The sequence below is a fragment of the Erpetoichthys calabaricus genome, chromosome 8 (genome assembly GCF_900747795.2).
Source record: "Erpetoichthys calabaricus chromosome 8, fErpCal1.3, whole genome shotgun sequence".
NCBI classification, from domain to species: Eukaryota; Metazoa; Chordata; class Cladistia; order Polypteriformes; family Polypteridae; genus Erpetoichthys; species Erpetoichthys calabaricus.
This window is the reverse complement of record NC_041401.2, coordinates 112,863,548-112,882,609: the sequence shown is the minus strand read 5'-3', so window position 1 is coordinate 112,882,609 and position 19,062 is coordinate 112,863,548. Positions and strand designations below refer to the sequence as shown.

Sequence of the window (19,062 nt, the reverse complement as noted above, 5' to 3'; positions counted from 1 at the left end):
GTTTTAAGCAAAATTCACTCATGGCTGTCTCCAGATGTACTGTATATATTATATGTCTGACTTCAGCGAAACTAGCGTTTAGGCAACAACTTCTTATAGCTTTTATGTTACCTAGATATAACAGCAACTTTCCTGGGGCTTCGGTTAAAGTTATCCGAAACAGATGACAGACCCTTACAAGCAGTTTACAGCCATTTAATCTGGTCTATGAAAGTCTGGTACGATAAACACTTGCATTTAAACAGAATCAGATTAGGCAGGCCAATTTTGCTACTTACACTTGTCAAAGTTTCTCTGTGATTGCCCATGACAGCCAGAATTACGGTGTAAACAGTTAATGCACTTTCCAACACCAAACACACTATCTACAAAAGGGATAAATAGTTTGTACGATATAATTAAAATAATTTATCTTTTTATGTTTTTTTACACATGTGCTCCTAAAATTATTTCAAATATTCCTGAATACTATTGTCATAGTCTTCTAATAAAACATTAACTGGACTAATAATAAAGTAGAAGTCTTACTCTTGGAAGCTGTGTACTTATATACAACACTGAGGGCAGGGTACCAGTTCTCAGAACACAAGCTGAACCTGAAGAGCCTGTGATATTGCAAATTTGCTAAAATATGAACATTTATATTTGAGCTCCTAAACAAAGCAATATCACAGGTTTACTGGTTAAATACAGTATACTACACCAATATATCTTGAAGTAATCACACTACACACTTGTGTCACTTTCCGGCTGACACTGTTGACAGCTGAACTTTCACAAGGTTTCCGAAGATTATTTGCATATCTGTCTGACTCCTTTTCAATCCTAAAGTTGTCTACACAGAATCCCAGCTTTTACCACCTGTCTTTCCATGCAAAGTTGCCCTAAATGCTGGATCATAATGATTTTGGAGATGACCATGAGTACTTGTAGCACTCATTTTGAAACCTGTGCAATAGTTAGCATCTAGCATTTCTCCACCAAACTAAATTGCTTTCCCTAAACCCGTACACTTGTGTGTACTCTCTTGCATGTTTTTTTTTTATTTTTTATAAATTAATAAAACATGCAACTAAACAAAGGGACATCAGTTAAACATAGTTTATGTCTAACCCACAATTTTCACCTGATTTACTGGTATATTAAAGAAAGATTAGATTTTGTTCTCCTGCTCATAACCAGTAAAAAGATTTAAGGATTTAGATCCTTGAATCGGCTTTTAGACCCACATTCACCAGACTTTAGCTAAATTGTTAGTCAGGCTTCAGCACAATCTTCCTTGACAGAAGAAGTTTACAGAGATTTGAAAGGCTCATTACACAAGTTTTTTTCAATTGAATAGGGCAAGAGGAGTCAAGCTGTAATCAGGCTCCATTAAATGTGTGGCTTTGAAAAGACTTCTTTCTCTCGTTGAACAGAACGGTAAATGTTTCAGTTGTGATAACAAAAGGTACAGTCCCAAAAACAGAGAGTTTCTGGAAGTGATCTGTGAATACAAGAAATTCACCTGAAATGCTTCCACAATAGTGTGTCCAGAATAATGCTGACAAGAATCATTGTAAAATTTCAAATCAGTTTTGAATAAAACATAATATGTCATTGTTATATTCACTTAATATAATTCATAGTCATAGAAGGCTGAGGCCTATCCTAGCCGAATTGGCTGAAAAACAGGAACCAACCATGGACAGGATGCTAATGCATCAAACAACCTACTTGCAGACATACCAACATCCACACTCTGACTAACATATTGGCCAACCTAGAATCACTGATTAGCTTAATACACATCTTAACAAAAAGGAACTGAATTTGAACATAGGACACTAGATGAGTAAGGCAGTAGAAGTGGCCACTGTGCCACCATACATTCCAAATGCAAAACATTCTAAATTCTGATTTGAAATGTGATAGAAGTCTGTCAATGGTAATAAAAAAATGAATTTAAGAAAGGACAACAGTAATACAGTTAACATTTATTTATTCCTACTTAATATAAGGTTTGAACAATTACTATAACAATTTAAAGACTAGTGGTAGCTACCAGTAATATGTGACATTCTCCTGGGCATAATAAATGTAGCGCCATGCACCAATTTTGTACACATCAAACAGTTGTGTTGAAGAAAGTTAGCTCAATTAAATTCTTTTAATGTGAAAAGAAAGTTTTTCAAAGCAAAACTGGTAAAAATCATTCCACTTTTCAAGTTCGTAACATTTCAGCAACTTGAACAGCCAACGAAAAATAAATTAACAGTGCCTCATGGCTTGGTCAACAGATTTACCCTTGGCACTAAATGCTGCTTTGAACTGAACAATTTGAAACAAAAACAGAAGTGAAATTAATAACCTACCAAACCTGTTACTAAAAATGTGTTTTTAAAATCCCTTCTTGAGTGTGCATTCCAGGGCCAAATAATTTGTTTTAAATAGAGTGAAGACTGAAACAATGCCAGGCCATTCATATATTAATCTAACATGGAACAATAGTTCTCATCTGATTAAGGCTAGTACTTAGTTGATAACCATAACAAACAAAAAGTGAACTTGAATTAAAAGTAGTTTTAATCCATTTATAAGTATAAAATGTCATTCTTCCAGTTTTTCATGTAAAATAAGTAATAACCATTCAATGGGAGATGTGCATTTACACATCTATAATTTTCAAAAGATATGGTCCAAATTTAAAATCTTAGCTACTTAGTGGTAGCATTTGCAGAGCCATGAAAGGATTCCAGAAGGTATAGTTCCAACTACCAAACAACACTACAGAGCAATAAGAAACCAAGATTAATAACCTTCTATTTATAATTAAGAACTCTTAAGAAATAAATTAAAACATTTTTCTAAATAGAAAAATAAAAATAAAACCTTTCATTTTGGCATACTGAAAGATGAGTTGGGTGGGGAAAAATAAAGCTTGTTTTATATGAGATCCTATTGCAATGTGCCCACATTGTGAGCCTGCTCATAATCTTGGAATTCTCCTACTCTGCAGTTTAGACCGAGTTTCTCAAGCACTATCAGGATGCAGCAGAGGAACATCTGTTGTGGTTTAACTTTTAAATTTTCGAACCTCACACTTAAGTGTCAGTCACACACAATACAATGTTCCTAAAACAAACCCTTGAACATGTTAACTATTTATTTTACGTTAATCCAAAATCTTAAATCTCTGCGTTACAGGTTTACACATACATATTTGCAAGATACACTTCAAGCAATACATGCATACAATCATACTAACGATACGATACTGATAAGAATTTATATTCTGATCTTCTTAAAATGCACTGGTACACAGTTATTAAACAGACCAAGCTCTTCCTAAGACAGGGTCACTTACCTTGTTGAGATGAAGCTGTTGCTGTTGGAACTGCTGCTTATGTTTCTCTAGGAATTGCTGGTGCTGCTGCTGAATGACAAACTGCTGCAGGGCCTGAGCATTCTGGGGTAGGGGAGCCGACTGTGTTCTACCCAGTGGACGATGCCTTAACTTGTGTATGGAGGGCGTCACACGTTCACCAGAAACTGCAGCAGCTCCCACCAGAGACTGTGAGTGGAGGGGCAAAGTCCCCAAGCCTGAAACATACCAGTCTAAAGATAATTTGAAAGGAAAAAGAAGGAAGGGGAGGGAGAGAACACCAGCAGAAGAAAAGACCATAAGAATAAAAGAGAGGAGGAAGAGGAAAAGGAGAAAGACATCCATTCAATATCTATATCCTTTATGAGCTGTAACTGAAAATTGCTTCCACTAAAACAAAGCTATCTTAGTAGAATAATATGGCTATTAGGGCCATACGAGCATCTCACCAAGGCTTACGAGTATGAGCATCAAGCAGGTTCTCAACATTATGTAATCAAAAAAAACTATTCATATAAGAAATATGACTTAATGGTTACAATGACTCGGTTACTTTATGAGGTGAAGACAGTGGGAATATGACATATCCAATTAACTAGCACAAGTAAAGGCTTCAAGATCCAATATTACAGTTGTGACTGGAAAAAAAAATAACCAGCAACCAAAAATGTGCATTTAGCTTTTGAATTTTGATTGCCTATTGAAAACATGATTGAAAATATTATTATTAGAACAGTCTGCTTATACCTTTACAAGATGCTATGTGAACATGAGCTGAAGGCAATACATCTACTATGGCGCGATGCAAGATAAATAATTACAGGTAAAAAAAAAAATACACAAATAGAGAAAGCACTAGAATGCTTCCTATCAAGGCATATGGGAAGACTAGCAGTTCAAACATACTGTTCAATGGAGTAGACAACAATTAAACTTAAAACAGAGTAAAAAAATGTGCCCTACGAATCTGAAGATACAGTATCTATATAGGGGATGTAAACACGTTCCTTGGTAGAAATGTCATTCGAGAGAGTACATGTCAAGGCCAGTACTGTTTTGCACTCTGCAGTATCTTTTCTGATGCCCCGCTTTACCAAGTTTAGAGAAAACCCCCCCCAACGAACACAGCCCCACCACAAACACAGTACCTTAATTTCTGTCTATTAACATAACATGGAAAAATAATGAAAAACAACAGGCATTTCTTAATTTTGTAATATATTCCTATGATTAAATTTATATCAGGTTTTTCAGGCACAGTGCTGTGAAAAAGTATTTGCCCCCTTCCAGATTTCTTATTTTTTTGCATGTTTGTCACACTTAAATGTTTCAGATCATCAAACAAATTTAAATATCACACAAAGATATCCCAAGTAAACACAAAATGCAGTTTTAAGTGATGATTTTATTTATTAGGGGGAAAAAAAACTATCCAAACCTACATTGCCCTATATGAAAAAGTAATCCCCCCCCCCCCCCCCCCCCCCTTGTTGAATCATGAAGTAACTGGTTAATCACATTTTTTGGAAAGCTGAGTTCAATTTCACTAGCCACACCCAGGCCTGATTACTGCCAGACCTGTTGAATCAAGAGATCACTTAAATAGAACCTGTTAGACAAAGTGAAGTAGGCCAAAAGATCCCAAAAAGGAAGACATCATGCTGCGATCTAAAGAAATTCAGGAAAAGATGAGAAACAAAGTAATTGATATCTATCAGTCTGGAAAAGGTTACAAAGCCATTTCTAAAGTTTTGGGACTCCAGCAAACCATGGTGAGAGCCATTATCCACAAATGAAGAAAACATGGAACAGTGGTGAACCTTTCCAGGAGTGGCCTGCCTACAAAAATTACCCCAAGAGTGCAGCGATGACTCATCCAAAAGGTCACAAAAGGACATAGAACAACATCTACAGGCCTCACTTGCCTCAGTTAAGGTCACTGTTCATGACTCAACCATAAGAAAGATACTGGGCAAAAATGGCATGCATGGCAGAGTTGCAAGGTGAAAACCACTACTGACCAAAAAGAACATAAAGGCTCATCTCACTTTTGCTAAAAAACATCTTGATGATCCCCAAGACTTTTGGGAAAACATTCTGTGGACTGATGAAACAAAAGTTGAACTTTTTGGAAGGTGTGTGTCCCGTTACATCTGGCGTAAAAGTAACACAGCATTTCAGAAAAAGAACATCATACCAACAGTCAAACATGGTGGTGGTAGTGTGATGGACCTGGGTGACTTGCTGTGATTGATTGAACCATGAATTCTGCTCTCTACCAAAACACCCTGAAGGAGAATGTCCGGCCATCAGTTCGTGACCTCAAACTAAAGTGCACATGGGTTCTGCAGCAGGACAAGGATCCAAAACACACCAGCAGTCCACCTCAAAATGGCTTAAAAAAAACAAAATGGAGGTTTTTGAATGGCCTGGTCAAAGTCTGGACTTGAATCCAATCGAGATGCTGTGGCATGACCTTAAAAAAGCGGTTCATGCTCAGAAACTCTCCAATGTGGCTGAATTGAAACAATTCTGCAAAAAAGAGTGGGCCAAAATTCCTCCACAGCGATGTGAAAGATTCATTGTCAGTTATTGCAAACGCTTGATTGCAGTTGCTGCTGCTAAGAGTGGCACAAGCAGTTATTAAGTTTAGGGGGCAATTACTTTTTCACAAAAGGCTACGTAGCTTTGGACAGTTTTTTTCCATAATAAATAAAATCACTTAAAACTGCATTTTGTGTTTACTTGGGCTATCTTTGTCTATTATTTAAATTTGTTTGATGATCTGAAACATTTAAGTGTGACAAACATGCAAAAAAAATAAGAAATCGGGAAGGGGGCAAATACTTTTTCACAGCACTGTATGTTAAAACAGAAGTGGCACAGTGGCAATATGTGTTTAACAAATTTCTTATGTTCTACAGCAGTGGGGCTAAGGAGATGCCAAAGTTATAATTCCTGGATGTATGATCTGCTAAGCCTAGATTTTGCTTGCCTGCGAACTTCCAAAAATCAGGATACACCTTCTTGAAATTTAAGCCCAGAATATAACGTTTAACTTATATAAATTTGAAAATAAATACTCCACCTACCTGTTACCAAGGGACTTTGTGGCGCTGACTGATCCAAAAGAACTACATGCTGCAAAAGGGGGTTATGTGTTGTTCCTCCTTCCCTCTCCAACGTTGATGCCCCAAGATAAGTAGACAAATGAGCGCCAGGAATGAAGGGAGTGGTTATAGGAAGGCCCTGTTGGACAGCTGGCATAGTAAGTCTGTCAGATTCTTGCTGACCTGAGGCAACCTTGAAAAATAAGGTCAGTAAGTAGAAAATTTATTATTTCACATATTGTACTCCATACAAAAACACATTACCTTGTCATCATAAAAATACGTAAATAGTCAGAGAGGTCACTTGAGTGTTACCATGCAATGCTGCACAAATTTTTCTTTAATTCAGCAGGTTTTTCAAAATGCAGTTCTCCTTACAAAAGCCTAAATACTGTTCTTTTTCTATAAACCTGAAGGCAAATCTGTGCAGTTTCTTCTATAAGAATTACATATTGCTGCTTTTTTATATATCAGTCAGCTAACTCAATGCAGATTCCTTTACAACACCCCAATGTCTTTATACCAGGGCATTTTATAAATTGAAAAATGTCTACAACCCCTTCCTGTTCTGTTTTGTCTAGTGGAAAAGGTAGGCTCTCTTTGAAATATAAGAAATAATTAGCCAGTATGGGAATGAGCTTTAAACTATTATTCCTTGGATGTCTATTAAAAAAAGGTGTATTTGTTTATATAAATGGTTTTGAGCTGAAGTTATTTTTTAAAGCTTTGGCAAGGTCTTTAGGGTTACCACCTTGCCCACTGTACATTACTTTACTTTCATATACAGTAAGTGTCATCATAGCTGGTTTCAATACCATTTCAGATTAATTCATTTGTCAAATACATGGTGTGAAATAGATGGAGAACTGGTTATAACTAATTTAGGATGATGTAGCCAATGTATGGTGTCGGACAGACCATATTGGGTTTAATTTAGGGGCCTAAGGAGATAGGAATCCAGGTAAACTGTATTATACTATCCATCTTTCTACACATCTTGTATTATTCCTTATTATAACCTTGTCATTAATCCATTAGTGCATTTCAGTACAAAACACATCAAGTGCATTTTATAACAGAAAACAAAAAATTAAGGTCATCAGGCATGCATCACCTTGTCACTTACACTGGAGGGTCCTGTGGCTGGCAGTCCTAATGTGATGTTAGGCAGAGAAGGTGATGTATAAAGAGAAAGCTGTGGCACTGATCCTTCACGGCTGACAAGTCTGTGGGCCAGTGTTGGCTACAATTAAGGAGTGGACACAAGCGGAGAAGGTGAGAAAGCCTGGATAGTGCCTTGAAAGACACCTTTATTATTATACTGTTCATCCAGTTGTTACCACTAAACTATCAAACACAATATATGTAATAAAAAACAAATGATTGGCAGAAATTAATTTTACTAATACCAAAAGAAGTTGAAAACCAAACTTCTCTACAAATCCCATTTATAAGATTGACTACTAGATTGTGTTCTTTCTCTGTTTGCTTAGTTTGTAAAAAGCATTTCTTGTAGCTCTTTCTAATAGTTTTCTGTGTTGTAACAGTTGTAATCTGTTCTCTATTCCAGCTTTGCTCAAAACACTTTTGTTCCTGTACTGTTAAACTCAATTAATCTGAATACTTGTAATTTAAAGATACTATTTGGATAATAAAAGCTGTCTGTCAGGTAGATGACCTCTATCTTTGTAGATGCAGGAATTCATGCAAACTACCTGGTTTCCTTAAATTGTCTTGGCACTCAACAACCACCTGATAAATCCAGATTTGAATTTGTTTTATAGTCAGTTAAATTAACTATATTTACTTGTAATCAATAGCAACAGATTGTAGAATTTTTAAAATTTGTTCAATTTTTAACAATGGATGCAATGAGAAAAATAGAAAAAACTGTTATACCTTTTAAAGTCAAAGACCAAAGAGTTACATTACCTCAGTCGTGTTGCTGTTGACAGATCCTGCAATTCCATTTTCTGTAGTAATATTGTTTGAGCTGTTGTTGGGAGAACTTGGTCCAGAGCCAGGAGCACTGTTGCAGGCTGACTCTGTGGAGAAAAGGCAAAAATAAACAAACTCAACAAACAAAAGAAAATAATCTGTAAAATCTGTGCAATGCCAGAACTAGATTGTGACTGGGTGCCAGTACATCACAGGACACTTTTACATTTATACCTATACTTACAGCAGGCTAATTTGGGGCCACTGTTTAGCCTCAAATACTTTTTTTATTTTAACTTATATAAAGTTAAATTCTATTGTTATTTTTCTGAAACATTTTGAGTTTCAATCAATGTATGAAATATACTATATAAATTTAAAATTGCTATTACTACTATTGAGGAAAACCAGAGCAATGGGAGAAGATGAAAACTTCAACAAGGGTGTGGTTTAAACCTACAAGATAGCATTTTAACCAATGTAGCACAGAGTCTCTTCACCTTACAACATTTATAATTTATATTCACCCTTATAAAACTGTCCTCATTGCATGAAGGATTCAAAGCATTTAAAAAAGGACTATGGAATGTGAGAAACAGCCATGATTGTGATTTTGAAGGGCAGAGGAATTATCTATCTTAGTATACTTATATTTATAATTTTTAACTGCTCTGAATTTTGTACCACTTCTGAAACTGATAGATAGAATAAAAGAATTTAAAATTCACAAACAGAAAAAGTATGACAAAGCATTTTAAAGCATAGGTCCTGTTTTCTTAACACCTACCTGCTGATTGTTAAAAAAATACATATATACATACATATAAATTCAGTATCTCGGAAAATTAGAATATTGTGAAAAGGTTCAATATTGAAGACACCTGGTGCCACACTCTAATCAGCTAATTACCTCAAAACACCTGCAAAAGACTTTAAATGGTCTCTCAGTCTAGTTCTGTAGGCTACACAATCATGGGGAAGACTGCTGACTTGACAGTTGTCCAAAAGACGACCATTGACACCTTGCACAAGGAGGGCAAGACACAAAAGGTCATTGCTAAAGACAGAGCTCTGTGTCCAAGCACATTAATAGAGAGGCGAAGGGAAGGACAAGATGTGGTAGAAAAAAGTGTACAAGCAATAGGGATAACCGCACCCTGGAGAGGATTGTGAAACAAAACCCATTCAAAAATCTGGGGGAGATTCACAAAGAGTGGACTGCAGCTGGAGTCAGTGCTTCAAGAACCACCACGCACAGACGTATGCAAGACATGGGTTTCAGCTGTCGCATTCCTTGTGTCAAACCACTCTTGAACAAGAGACAGCGTCAGAAGCGTCTCGCCTTTGGACTGCTGCTGAGTGGTCCAAAGTTATGTTCTCTGACGAAAGTAAATTTTGCATTTCCTTTGGAAATCAAGGTCCCAGAGTCTGGAGGAAGAGAGGAGAGGCACAGAATCCACGTTGCTTGAGGTCCAGTGTAAAGTTTCCACAGTCAGTGATGGTTTGGGGTGCCATGTCATCTGCTGGTGTTGGTCCATTGTGTTTTCTGAGGTCCAAGGTCAACGCAGCCGTCTACCAGGAAGTTTTGGAGCACTTCATGGTTCTTGCTGCTGACGAACTTTATGGAGATGCAGATTTCATTTTCCAACAGGACCTGGCACCTGCACATAGTGCCAAAGCTACCAGTACCTGGTTTAAGGACCATGGTATCCCTGTTCTTGATTGGCCAGCAAACTCGCCTGACCTTAACCCCATAGAAAATCTATGGGGTATTGTGAAGAGGAAGATGCAATACGCCAGACCCAACAATTCAGAAGAGCTTAAGGCCACTATCAGAGCAACATGGGCTCTCATAACACCTGTGCAGTGCCACAGACTGATCGACTCCATGCCATGCTGCATTGCTGCAGTAATCCAGGCCAAAGGAGCCCCAACTAAATATTGAGTGCTGTACATGCTCATACTTTTCATGTTCATACCTTTCAGTTGGCCAACATTTCTAAAAATCCTTTTTTTGCATTGGTCTTAATTGATATTCTAATTTTCCGAGATACTGAATTTGGGACTTTCATTAGTTGTCAGTTATAATCATCAACATTAAAGGAAATAAACATTTGAAATACATCATTCTGTGTGTAATGAATGAATCTAATATACAACTTTCACTTTTTGAATGGAATTACAGAAATAAATCAACTTTGTCATGATATTCTAATTTTATGACCAGCACCTGCATATATATATATATATATATATATATATATATATATATATATATATATATATATATATATATATATATATATATATATATACACACACACAAACATATATATATATATATATATATATATACACACACACAAACATATATATATATATATATATATATATATATATATATATATATACAGTATAAATATTCTTCAATGTGAGTAACAGTGGTTTTGGTGTCTATATTTCTCCATTATTGCTGCATTTAAGGGGTTTCCTGGGAATGTTTTTTTCTAAAAGCAGACTTTTAAAAAAATCAACAAATTGTACTTGAAACATCCCAACTGAAAATCACAGAAAATTATTATATTTATATAAACATACAGTATATACAGTATGTATGTATTTATGGTAAAGTCAGTCTGGCTATATTTTTCATTAGAACATTTTATATTTGAAAACCTGCATATTTATGGAAACAGAGGATCCAAGAACACTACAGGTGGACCAGATTTAGAAATTCAGAGACTTCCTATGAAAATGACAGTGTACAGTGGAACCTCGGTTCACAACCATAATTTGTTCCAAACCTCTAGTCGTAAACTGATTTGGTCGTGAACCGAAGCAATTTCCCCCATAGGATTGTACGTAAATACAATTAATCAGTTCCAGACCATGCGATCTGTACGTAAATATATATATTTTTTTAAGTTTTTAAGCACAAATATAGTTAATTAAACCATAGAATGCATAGCGTAATAATAAACTAAATGTAAAAACATTGAATAACACTGACTCTAACAACAGAGAAAACTAACACTGCAATAGTTTGCGCTATAGCGCTACCAACCGCTGGCTAAAAACACTTTTTTTTTAATGAATTTTAAGAACAGGGAAAAAAATGAACATTTGAAAAAATCCGTAATTTAATAAACCACCAAGAAAAGTAACATTGCAACAATGCACGCTACGAACCGATTGCTGTAAACAGAAGTGAAAACAAAATCAAGCCCAGTGCATTCTTTAACTGCCTTCCGACCTTATGTGTCCAGCTCTCTCTCGCTCTGCCTTTGCGTGCGTCTCTCTCTCGCGCTGCCTATGTGTGTGCGTCTCTCTCTCTCGGGCTGCCTGTGTGTGTGCGTCTCTCTCTCTCGGGCTGCCTGTGTGTGTGTGTCTCTCTCTCTTGGGCTGCCTGTGTGTGTGTGTCTCTCTCTCTCTCTGCCTGTGTGTGTGTGTCTCCCTCTCGCGCTGCCTGTGTGTGTGTGTCGCGCTCTCTCGCTCTCTCTCTCTTGCTTGCTGCACAGGAAATGCACAGGGAGAGACTGAACATGTACAAACCGAAAGGGAAACTGGCTTGTTCGTATACAGTGATCCCTCGCTATATCGCGCTTCGCCTTTCGCGGCTTCACTCCATCGCGGATTTTATATGTAAGCATATTTAAATATATATAGCGGATTTTTTGCTGGTTCGCGGATTTCTGCAGACAATGGGTCTTTTAATTTCTGGTACATGCTTCCTCAGTTGGTTTGCCCAGTTGATTTCATACAAGGGACGCTATTGGCAGATGGCTGAGAAGCTAGATTGCTTACTCTTCTCTCTCTCTTGCTCTGACATTCTCTGATCCTGACGTATGGGGATTGAGCAGGGGGGCTGTTCGCACACCTAGACGATACGGACGCTCGTCTAAAAATGCTGAAAGATTATCTTCACGTTGCTATCTTTTGTGCAGCTGCTTCCTGAAACGACATGCTGCACCGTGCTTCGCATACTTAAAAGCTCGAAGGGCACGTATTGATTTTTGACTGAAAAACAAACTCTGTGTCTCTCTCTCTCTCGCTCTCTCTCTCCCTGCTCCTGACGGAGGGGGTGTGAGCTGCCGCCTTCAACAGCTTTGTGCCGCGGTGCTTCGCATACTTAAAAGCCAAACAGCCCTATTGATTTGTTTGCTAGAGATTGTTTTCTCTATCTATGTGACATTCTGTGCTCCTGACACGCACTCCTTTGAAGAGGAAGATATGTTTGCATTCTTTTAATTGTGAGACAGAACTGTCATCTCTGTCTTGTCATGGAGCACAGTTTAAACTTTTGAAAAAGAGACAAATGTTTGTTTGCAGTGTTTGAATAACGTTCCTGTCTCTCTACAACCTCCTGTGTTTCTGCGCAAATCTGTGACCCAAGCATGACAATATAAAAATAACCATATAAACATATGGTTTCTACTTCGCGGATTTTCTTATTTCGCGGGTGGCTCTGGAACGCAACCCCCGCGATGGAGGAGGGATTACTGTACTGAGTGTGTGGTCATGAACCGAGGCAAAAGTTTGGCGAACTTTTGTATGTGTACCGAGACGTTCGTGAACCGAGGTTCCACTGTATTTAGAACTTTGAAGGTGTTCTTAAGCAGCTTTAATGTGTCACTTAAGACTGATAATTCTAATGAACCTTGAAAGATGCTAACCAAAACTCTTAACTACTTTACTAGATTTGAACTAGCAGATGTGAGCTTGAATCAACAGATAGATAGATAGATAGATAGATAGATAGATAGATAGATAGATAGATAGATAGATAGATAGATAGATAGATAGATAGATAGATAGATAGATAGATAGATAGATAGATAGACAGACAGACAGACAGACAGACAGACAGACAGATAGATAGATAGATAGATAGATAGATAGATAGATAACTTTATTAAGTATTATATAACACATAGCTTATATTTTTACTATGAAATACACACTTAATAATTATAATCATTTCTAACTTTTCTAAACTAATATGCTTATATTCACAAAATGCAAGTTAAGAGTACAGTGATCCCTCGCTATATCGCGCTTCGCCTTTCGCGGCTTCACTCTATCGCGGATTTTATATGTAAGCATATTTAAATATATATCGCGGATTTTTTGCTGGTTCACGGATTTCTGCGGGCAATGGGTCTTTTAATTTCTGGTACATGCTTCCTCAGTTGGTTTGCCCAGTTGATTTCATACAAGGGACGCTATTGGCAGATGGCTGAGAAGCTACCCAACTTACTTTTTTCTCTCTGTCTCTTGCGCTGACTTTCTCTGATCCTGACGTAGGGGGTGTGAGCAGGGGGGCTGTTCGCACACCTAGACGATACGGACACTCGTCTAAAAATGCTGAAAGATTATCTTCACGTTGCTACCTTCTGTGCAGCTGCTTAGTGAAGCGACATGCTGCACGGTGCTTCGCATACTTAAAAGCTCACAGGGCACGTATTGATTTTTGACTGTTTGTTTTTCTCTGTGTCTCTCTCTCTCTATCTCTCTCTCTCTCCCTGCTCCTGACGGAGGGGGTGTGAGCTGCCGCCTTCAACAGCTTTGTACCGGTGGTGCTTCGCATACTTAAAAGCCAAACATCCCTATTGATTTGTTTGCTTTCCTCTCTCTCCTGACGCGCACTCCTTTGAAGAGGAAGATACAGTGGTGTGAAAAACTATTTGCCCCCTTCCTGATTTCTTATTCTTTTGCATGTTTGTCACACAAAATGTTTCTGATCATCAAACACATTTAACCATTAGTCAAATATAACACAAGTAAACACAAAATGCAGTTTTTAAATGATGGTTTTTATTATTTAGGGAGAAAAAAAATCCAAACCTACATGGCCCTGTGTGAAAAAGTAATTGCCCCCTTGTTAAAAAATAACCTAACTGTGGTGTATCACACCTGAGTTCAATTTCTGTAGCCACCCCCAGGCCTGATTACTGCCACACCTGTTTCAATCAAGAAATCACTTAAATAGGAGCTGCCTGACACAGAGAAGTAGACCAAAAGCACCTCAAAAGCTAGACATCATGCCAAGATCCAAAGAAATTCAGGAACAAATGAGAACAGAAGTAATTGAGATCTATCAGTCTGGTAAAGGTTATAAAGCCATTTCTAAAGCTTTGAGACTCCAGCGAACCACAGTGAGAGCCATTAGCCACAAATGGCAAAAACATGGAACAGTGGTGAACCTTCCCAGGAGTGGCCGGCCGATCAAAATTACCCCAAGAGCGCAGAGACGACTCATCCGAGAGGTCACAAAAGACCCCAGGACAACGTCTAAAGAACTGCAGGCCTCACTTGCCTCAATTAAGGTCAGTGTTCACGACTCCACCATAAGAAAGAGACTGGGCAAAAACGGCCTGCATGGCAGATTTCCAAGACGCAAACCACTGTTAAGCAAAAAGAACATTAGGGCTCGTCTCAATTTTGCTAAGAAACATCTCAATGATTGCCAAGACTTTTGGGAAAATACCTTGTGGACTGATGAGACAAAAGTTGAACTTTTTGGAAGGCAAATGTCCCGTTACATCTGGTGTAAAAGGAACACAGCATTTCAGAAAAAGAACATCATACCAACAGTAAAATATGGTGGTGGTAGTGTGATGGTCTGGGGTTGTTTTGCTGCTTCAGGACCTGGAAGGCTTGCTGTGAAAGATGGAACCATGAATTCTACTGTCTACCAAAAAATCCTGAAGGAGAATGTCCGGCCATCTGTTCGTCAACTCAAGCTGAAGCGATCTTGGGTGCTGCAACAGGACAATGACCCAAAACACACCAGCAAATCCACCTCTGAATGGCTGAAGAAAAACAAAATGAAGACTTTGGAGTGGCCTAGTCAAAGTCCTGACCTGAATCCAATTGAGATGCTATGGCATGACCTTAAAAAGGCGGTTCATGCTAGAAAACCCTCAAATAAAGCTGAATTACAACAATTTTGCAAAGATGAGTGGGCCAAAATTCCTCCAGAGCGCTGTAAAAGACTCATTGCAAGTTATCGCAAACGCTTGATTGCAGTTATTGCTGCTAAGGGTGGCCCAACCAGTTATTAGGTTCAGGGGGCAATTACTTTTTCACACAGGGCCATGTAGGTTTGGATTTTTTTTTCTCCCTAAATAATAAAAACCACCATTTACAAACTGCATTTTGTGTTTACTTGTGTTATATTTGACTAATGGTTAAATGTGTTTGATGATCAGAAACATTTTGTGTGACAAACATGCAAAAGAATAAGAAATCAGGAAGGGGGCAAATAGTTTTTCACACCACTGTATGTTTGCATTCTTTTAATTGTGAGACAGAACTGTCATCTCTGTCTTGTCATGGAGCACAGTTTAAACTTTTGAAAAAGAGACAAATGTTTGTTTGCAGTGTTTGAATAACGTTCCTGTCTCTCTACAACCTCCTGTGTTTCTGCGCAAATCTGTGGCCCAAGCATGACAATATAAAAATAACCATATAAACATATGGTTTCTACTTATATAGCGGGTGGCTCTGGAACGCAACCCCGCGATGGAGGAGGGATTACTGTATTCTAAAACATGTAAAAAAAAAAAAAGATTCACAACAACTAAACTAAGACACTAAATCATCTACCAAAGAATAGCTATTGTCTTTTTTCTTACTCTTTCCTCTTGTATGCTATAGTTAAGACTACCTTTAACTATTTCTATTCTTAAGTAAAAAAAAAAGTAAGTTTAAGCCATATGATGGTGACTGACAGAACAAGTAACCAGTGAAAATTTCCAAAATTTTTGTCATTTACGAAAATAAGAGAAAGTATGATATAATTCATAATTTATTAATACTACAGTAATAGTGAGCCTCTGAGAGTAAACAGACATATGAATCAGGCAAAAAAATTCATCTTCAAAGATGTATCAATTCACCACATCATTTAACACTCCTACTAAAACCAGAATAGAGACATTAAAATTTAACCACAGAATTAACCAGTCCCAATTCCCAAAAAAGCACTGCAACATATTTGTATGGATTTTATTTTAATATGGAATAATAACAAAATTTATAAGCATCTGGTAACAAATACAACTATGGACCAGTGAAATATTTGAGATTTAAAGAGAAACCTCTACGTCTAGAATTAGTTGTCACTCAGTTCAAGATCACCTACCTGCTACATCCAAAGGTCGTTTTTTTGCAGTTATAATGGGTCCATCTTTTCTTCGTAACAGAGGGCTACTCCTTCTTTCTGTCACTTTCTGTTTAAGCCGGGAACGCAACTTTAGGTTGGGTTCCGATGCTGAGAGAAATTGGGAAAAAAAGTGATAATAGTTTCAGTATAAAAAAGTGACAATAATTTCAATATAAAAATTAAGAATGAAAAACTGATGAAAAATTACAGTTTACTTTAAGGACCTAACTAAATAATGAAGTGAGCAAATTAATTATTAGAATTTACTCTTGCAATAAGAAATCTAAGTCTTTTTCTGTCCCAGGGTATGTATTCCTAAAAATAGTTATATCAACAAAAAAAAAATGTTTAGCTACAATTGCCCAATGATTGCATCTTTCACAGTGACATTAATTTACATTAAAATAATAACATTATTTTTTATCTAAAGCTTTACTTTCATAATTAAAGTATTACAGCACAATGGAGTAAGAGTATGTTCAGACTCAGTTTTATTACTGTACATTTAACTAACATCTTTATCCAAAGCAATTTATAAGAACAGTATTCATTAGAATGTCTTCCATATATATTTCTTTTACAGTCTGAGCACAGTAAAGTCTGTCATACTGTTTATCTCACAAGGTTAAATTTATCAAAAACTGTAGAATTGAAACAGTGTGTACTTTTTTCAAATCAATGTATTACCCAACAATATATAAAATGAATAAAAATAATGTTTCTATAATAGGTGCCCTGAAGGTCTGTATGCTATTTTTTTTAATATTACGTGCACCTTTTTATAAGCACTAGCTACACAGTGAATGTGAAACTTAAAGAAAATTACATTAGGTGTAAGATGTCATAATGTAACAAACTGTGTTGACTTTAAGATGTTAGTGACTTTTGTTTTTTATAGAAATGATCAAAATGGTCTAACATTTAAAAAGCTATTGTTGAAAACAGACAGTGATAAATCTAACTCTTTTATGAAGATAATGCCATATGTCAATGTTGTTGAGTTACCAGACAGTATTTAATAAAAAAAAAGAAGCATTTTGAAGATGGGCCCTCGAGTGCTACAAATCAGCTTTTGGAAGCATTTGTCTTACTGGCAGCATTCACAAAAACAATTAAAACAACCACAGGGGCCGGCTGGACCAATGCCCCCATCAAGCCTGGCAAACTTGTTCCTAATTATTCCACTGACTCGATCCTTTCATGTATACAGTTTACATTGGGAATTAATCTGTTTTTGTAAAATTTTCTGCATTAATGGTCTGTGTTTACTCTAAACACAAAGCACAGAGTAAGCCTCCTAAATAAGTCACTGCCAAAATAAATTAACCAAAACATGATGCTGGTATCAAAAATCAGAACCTAATTGTACCCAAACCTATTACCCCAACACCCTATTTCCTAAGAAAACTAAATACCATTCCCAGTATCTGGTACAAAGAAACCACTGTTTAGCTCTTTTAACTGTCAAGCTAAATGGAATAGCTTTGCTTCTCACTTTCACTTTGAAAAACCTTTCCAGTCACTCAACATCTCGCATTTGCCAATTCATTTTGTTGACCAGTCTTACTGTTTTTTGTTTTAACATTACCCATAGAGAAGAGTAAACAGAGAAGCAAAATATAAAACAATGCTTCCACAGTAAAGGACATTTATGGGTGAGAGAGGGAGGTCAACAGCAGGAAGTGTGTGTAGGCTGCATGCATATAACACAAAAAACGTTTGCAGTCTAAACTAGCTAGCCATGTTTGAAGTGGGCTTTGGCATACATGGAAATTCCAAGTGTTTGAAAGTCTTTGTTGTTTCCATCTTTAACAAAAAGGATTTAAGACTGCCATAGTGAGTCTTTAGAAACCAAGCCTGCATCTTTAAAAGCAGTCATTTTTTTATATGCCAGAAAGTATCTTAGAATGAAACTAAATTGTGCTAACATGCTCAAAGACATTATTCAAAGATATTTCTTAGTGCTTCCAAATAGATATTCATAGCACAATGCTGTCCAGAAGTGGGATGCATCTTGAAGATAGCAAAACTTTCTTTTTAAAACTCTTGCCCCAACCATTAAGGCTTTATGCTTTCATACTGGCTTGTCAGTCTACCTGCTAATATATTGTACTGTAAGAGATCTCCACGTGGTGCTCATGTAACAAAAAAATAAATATAACAATAATACAATAACAAAAATATTTTTAAGCGAGTTTTAGCCTGAGGCGATTTTACTTGAAAAAATACTGAATAATTTATAATCCTTTTCAAGGTCTCATTAGTAGATGTTTGAACTGTTTCATGTCATTGTTACTGTTGTTTTTCCTGTTGTTAATTATCAGAAACTCACTGTAGAATATCCTGATTAATTAAGTTTATATTTGGATTTGTTTTTATGTTGTTGATGGCAATAGTTCCTTTAACTAGCTTTATGGGCCTATTATGACACAATAAATCATTTCTTCTTGCTGTTGTTAAAAATATTGCTATGCACATACCAA

General features: G+C 36.8%; 1 protein-coding gene across 1 annotated transcript in view; it reads right to left on the bottom strand.

The window, feature by feature from the left end:
• Nucleotides 1–19,062, bottom strand: part of hdac4 (histone deacetylase 4) — a 552,364-nt gene that overhangs the window by 136,533 nt on the left and 396,769 nt on the right. Inside the window, 5 exon segments of the mRNA XM_028807299.2 lie at nt 3,347–3,582; nt 6,457–6,667; nt 7,601–7,717; nt 8,407–8,519; nt 16,559–16,687. Of these exon segments, the coding sequence (XP_028663132.1) occupies nt 3,347–3,582; nt 6,457–6,667; nt 7,601–7,717; nt 8,407–8,519; nt 16,559–16,687 (806 nt within the window).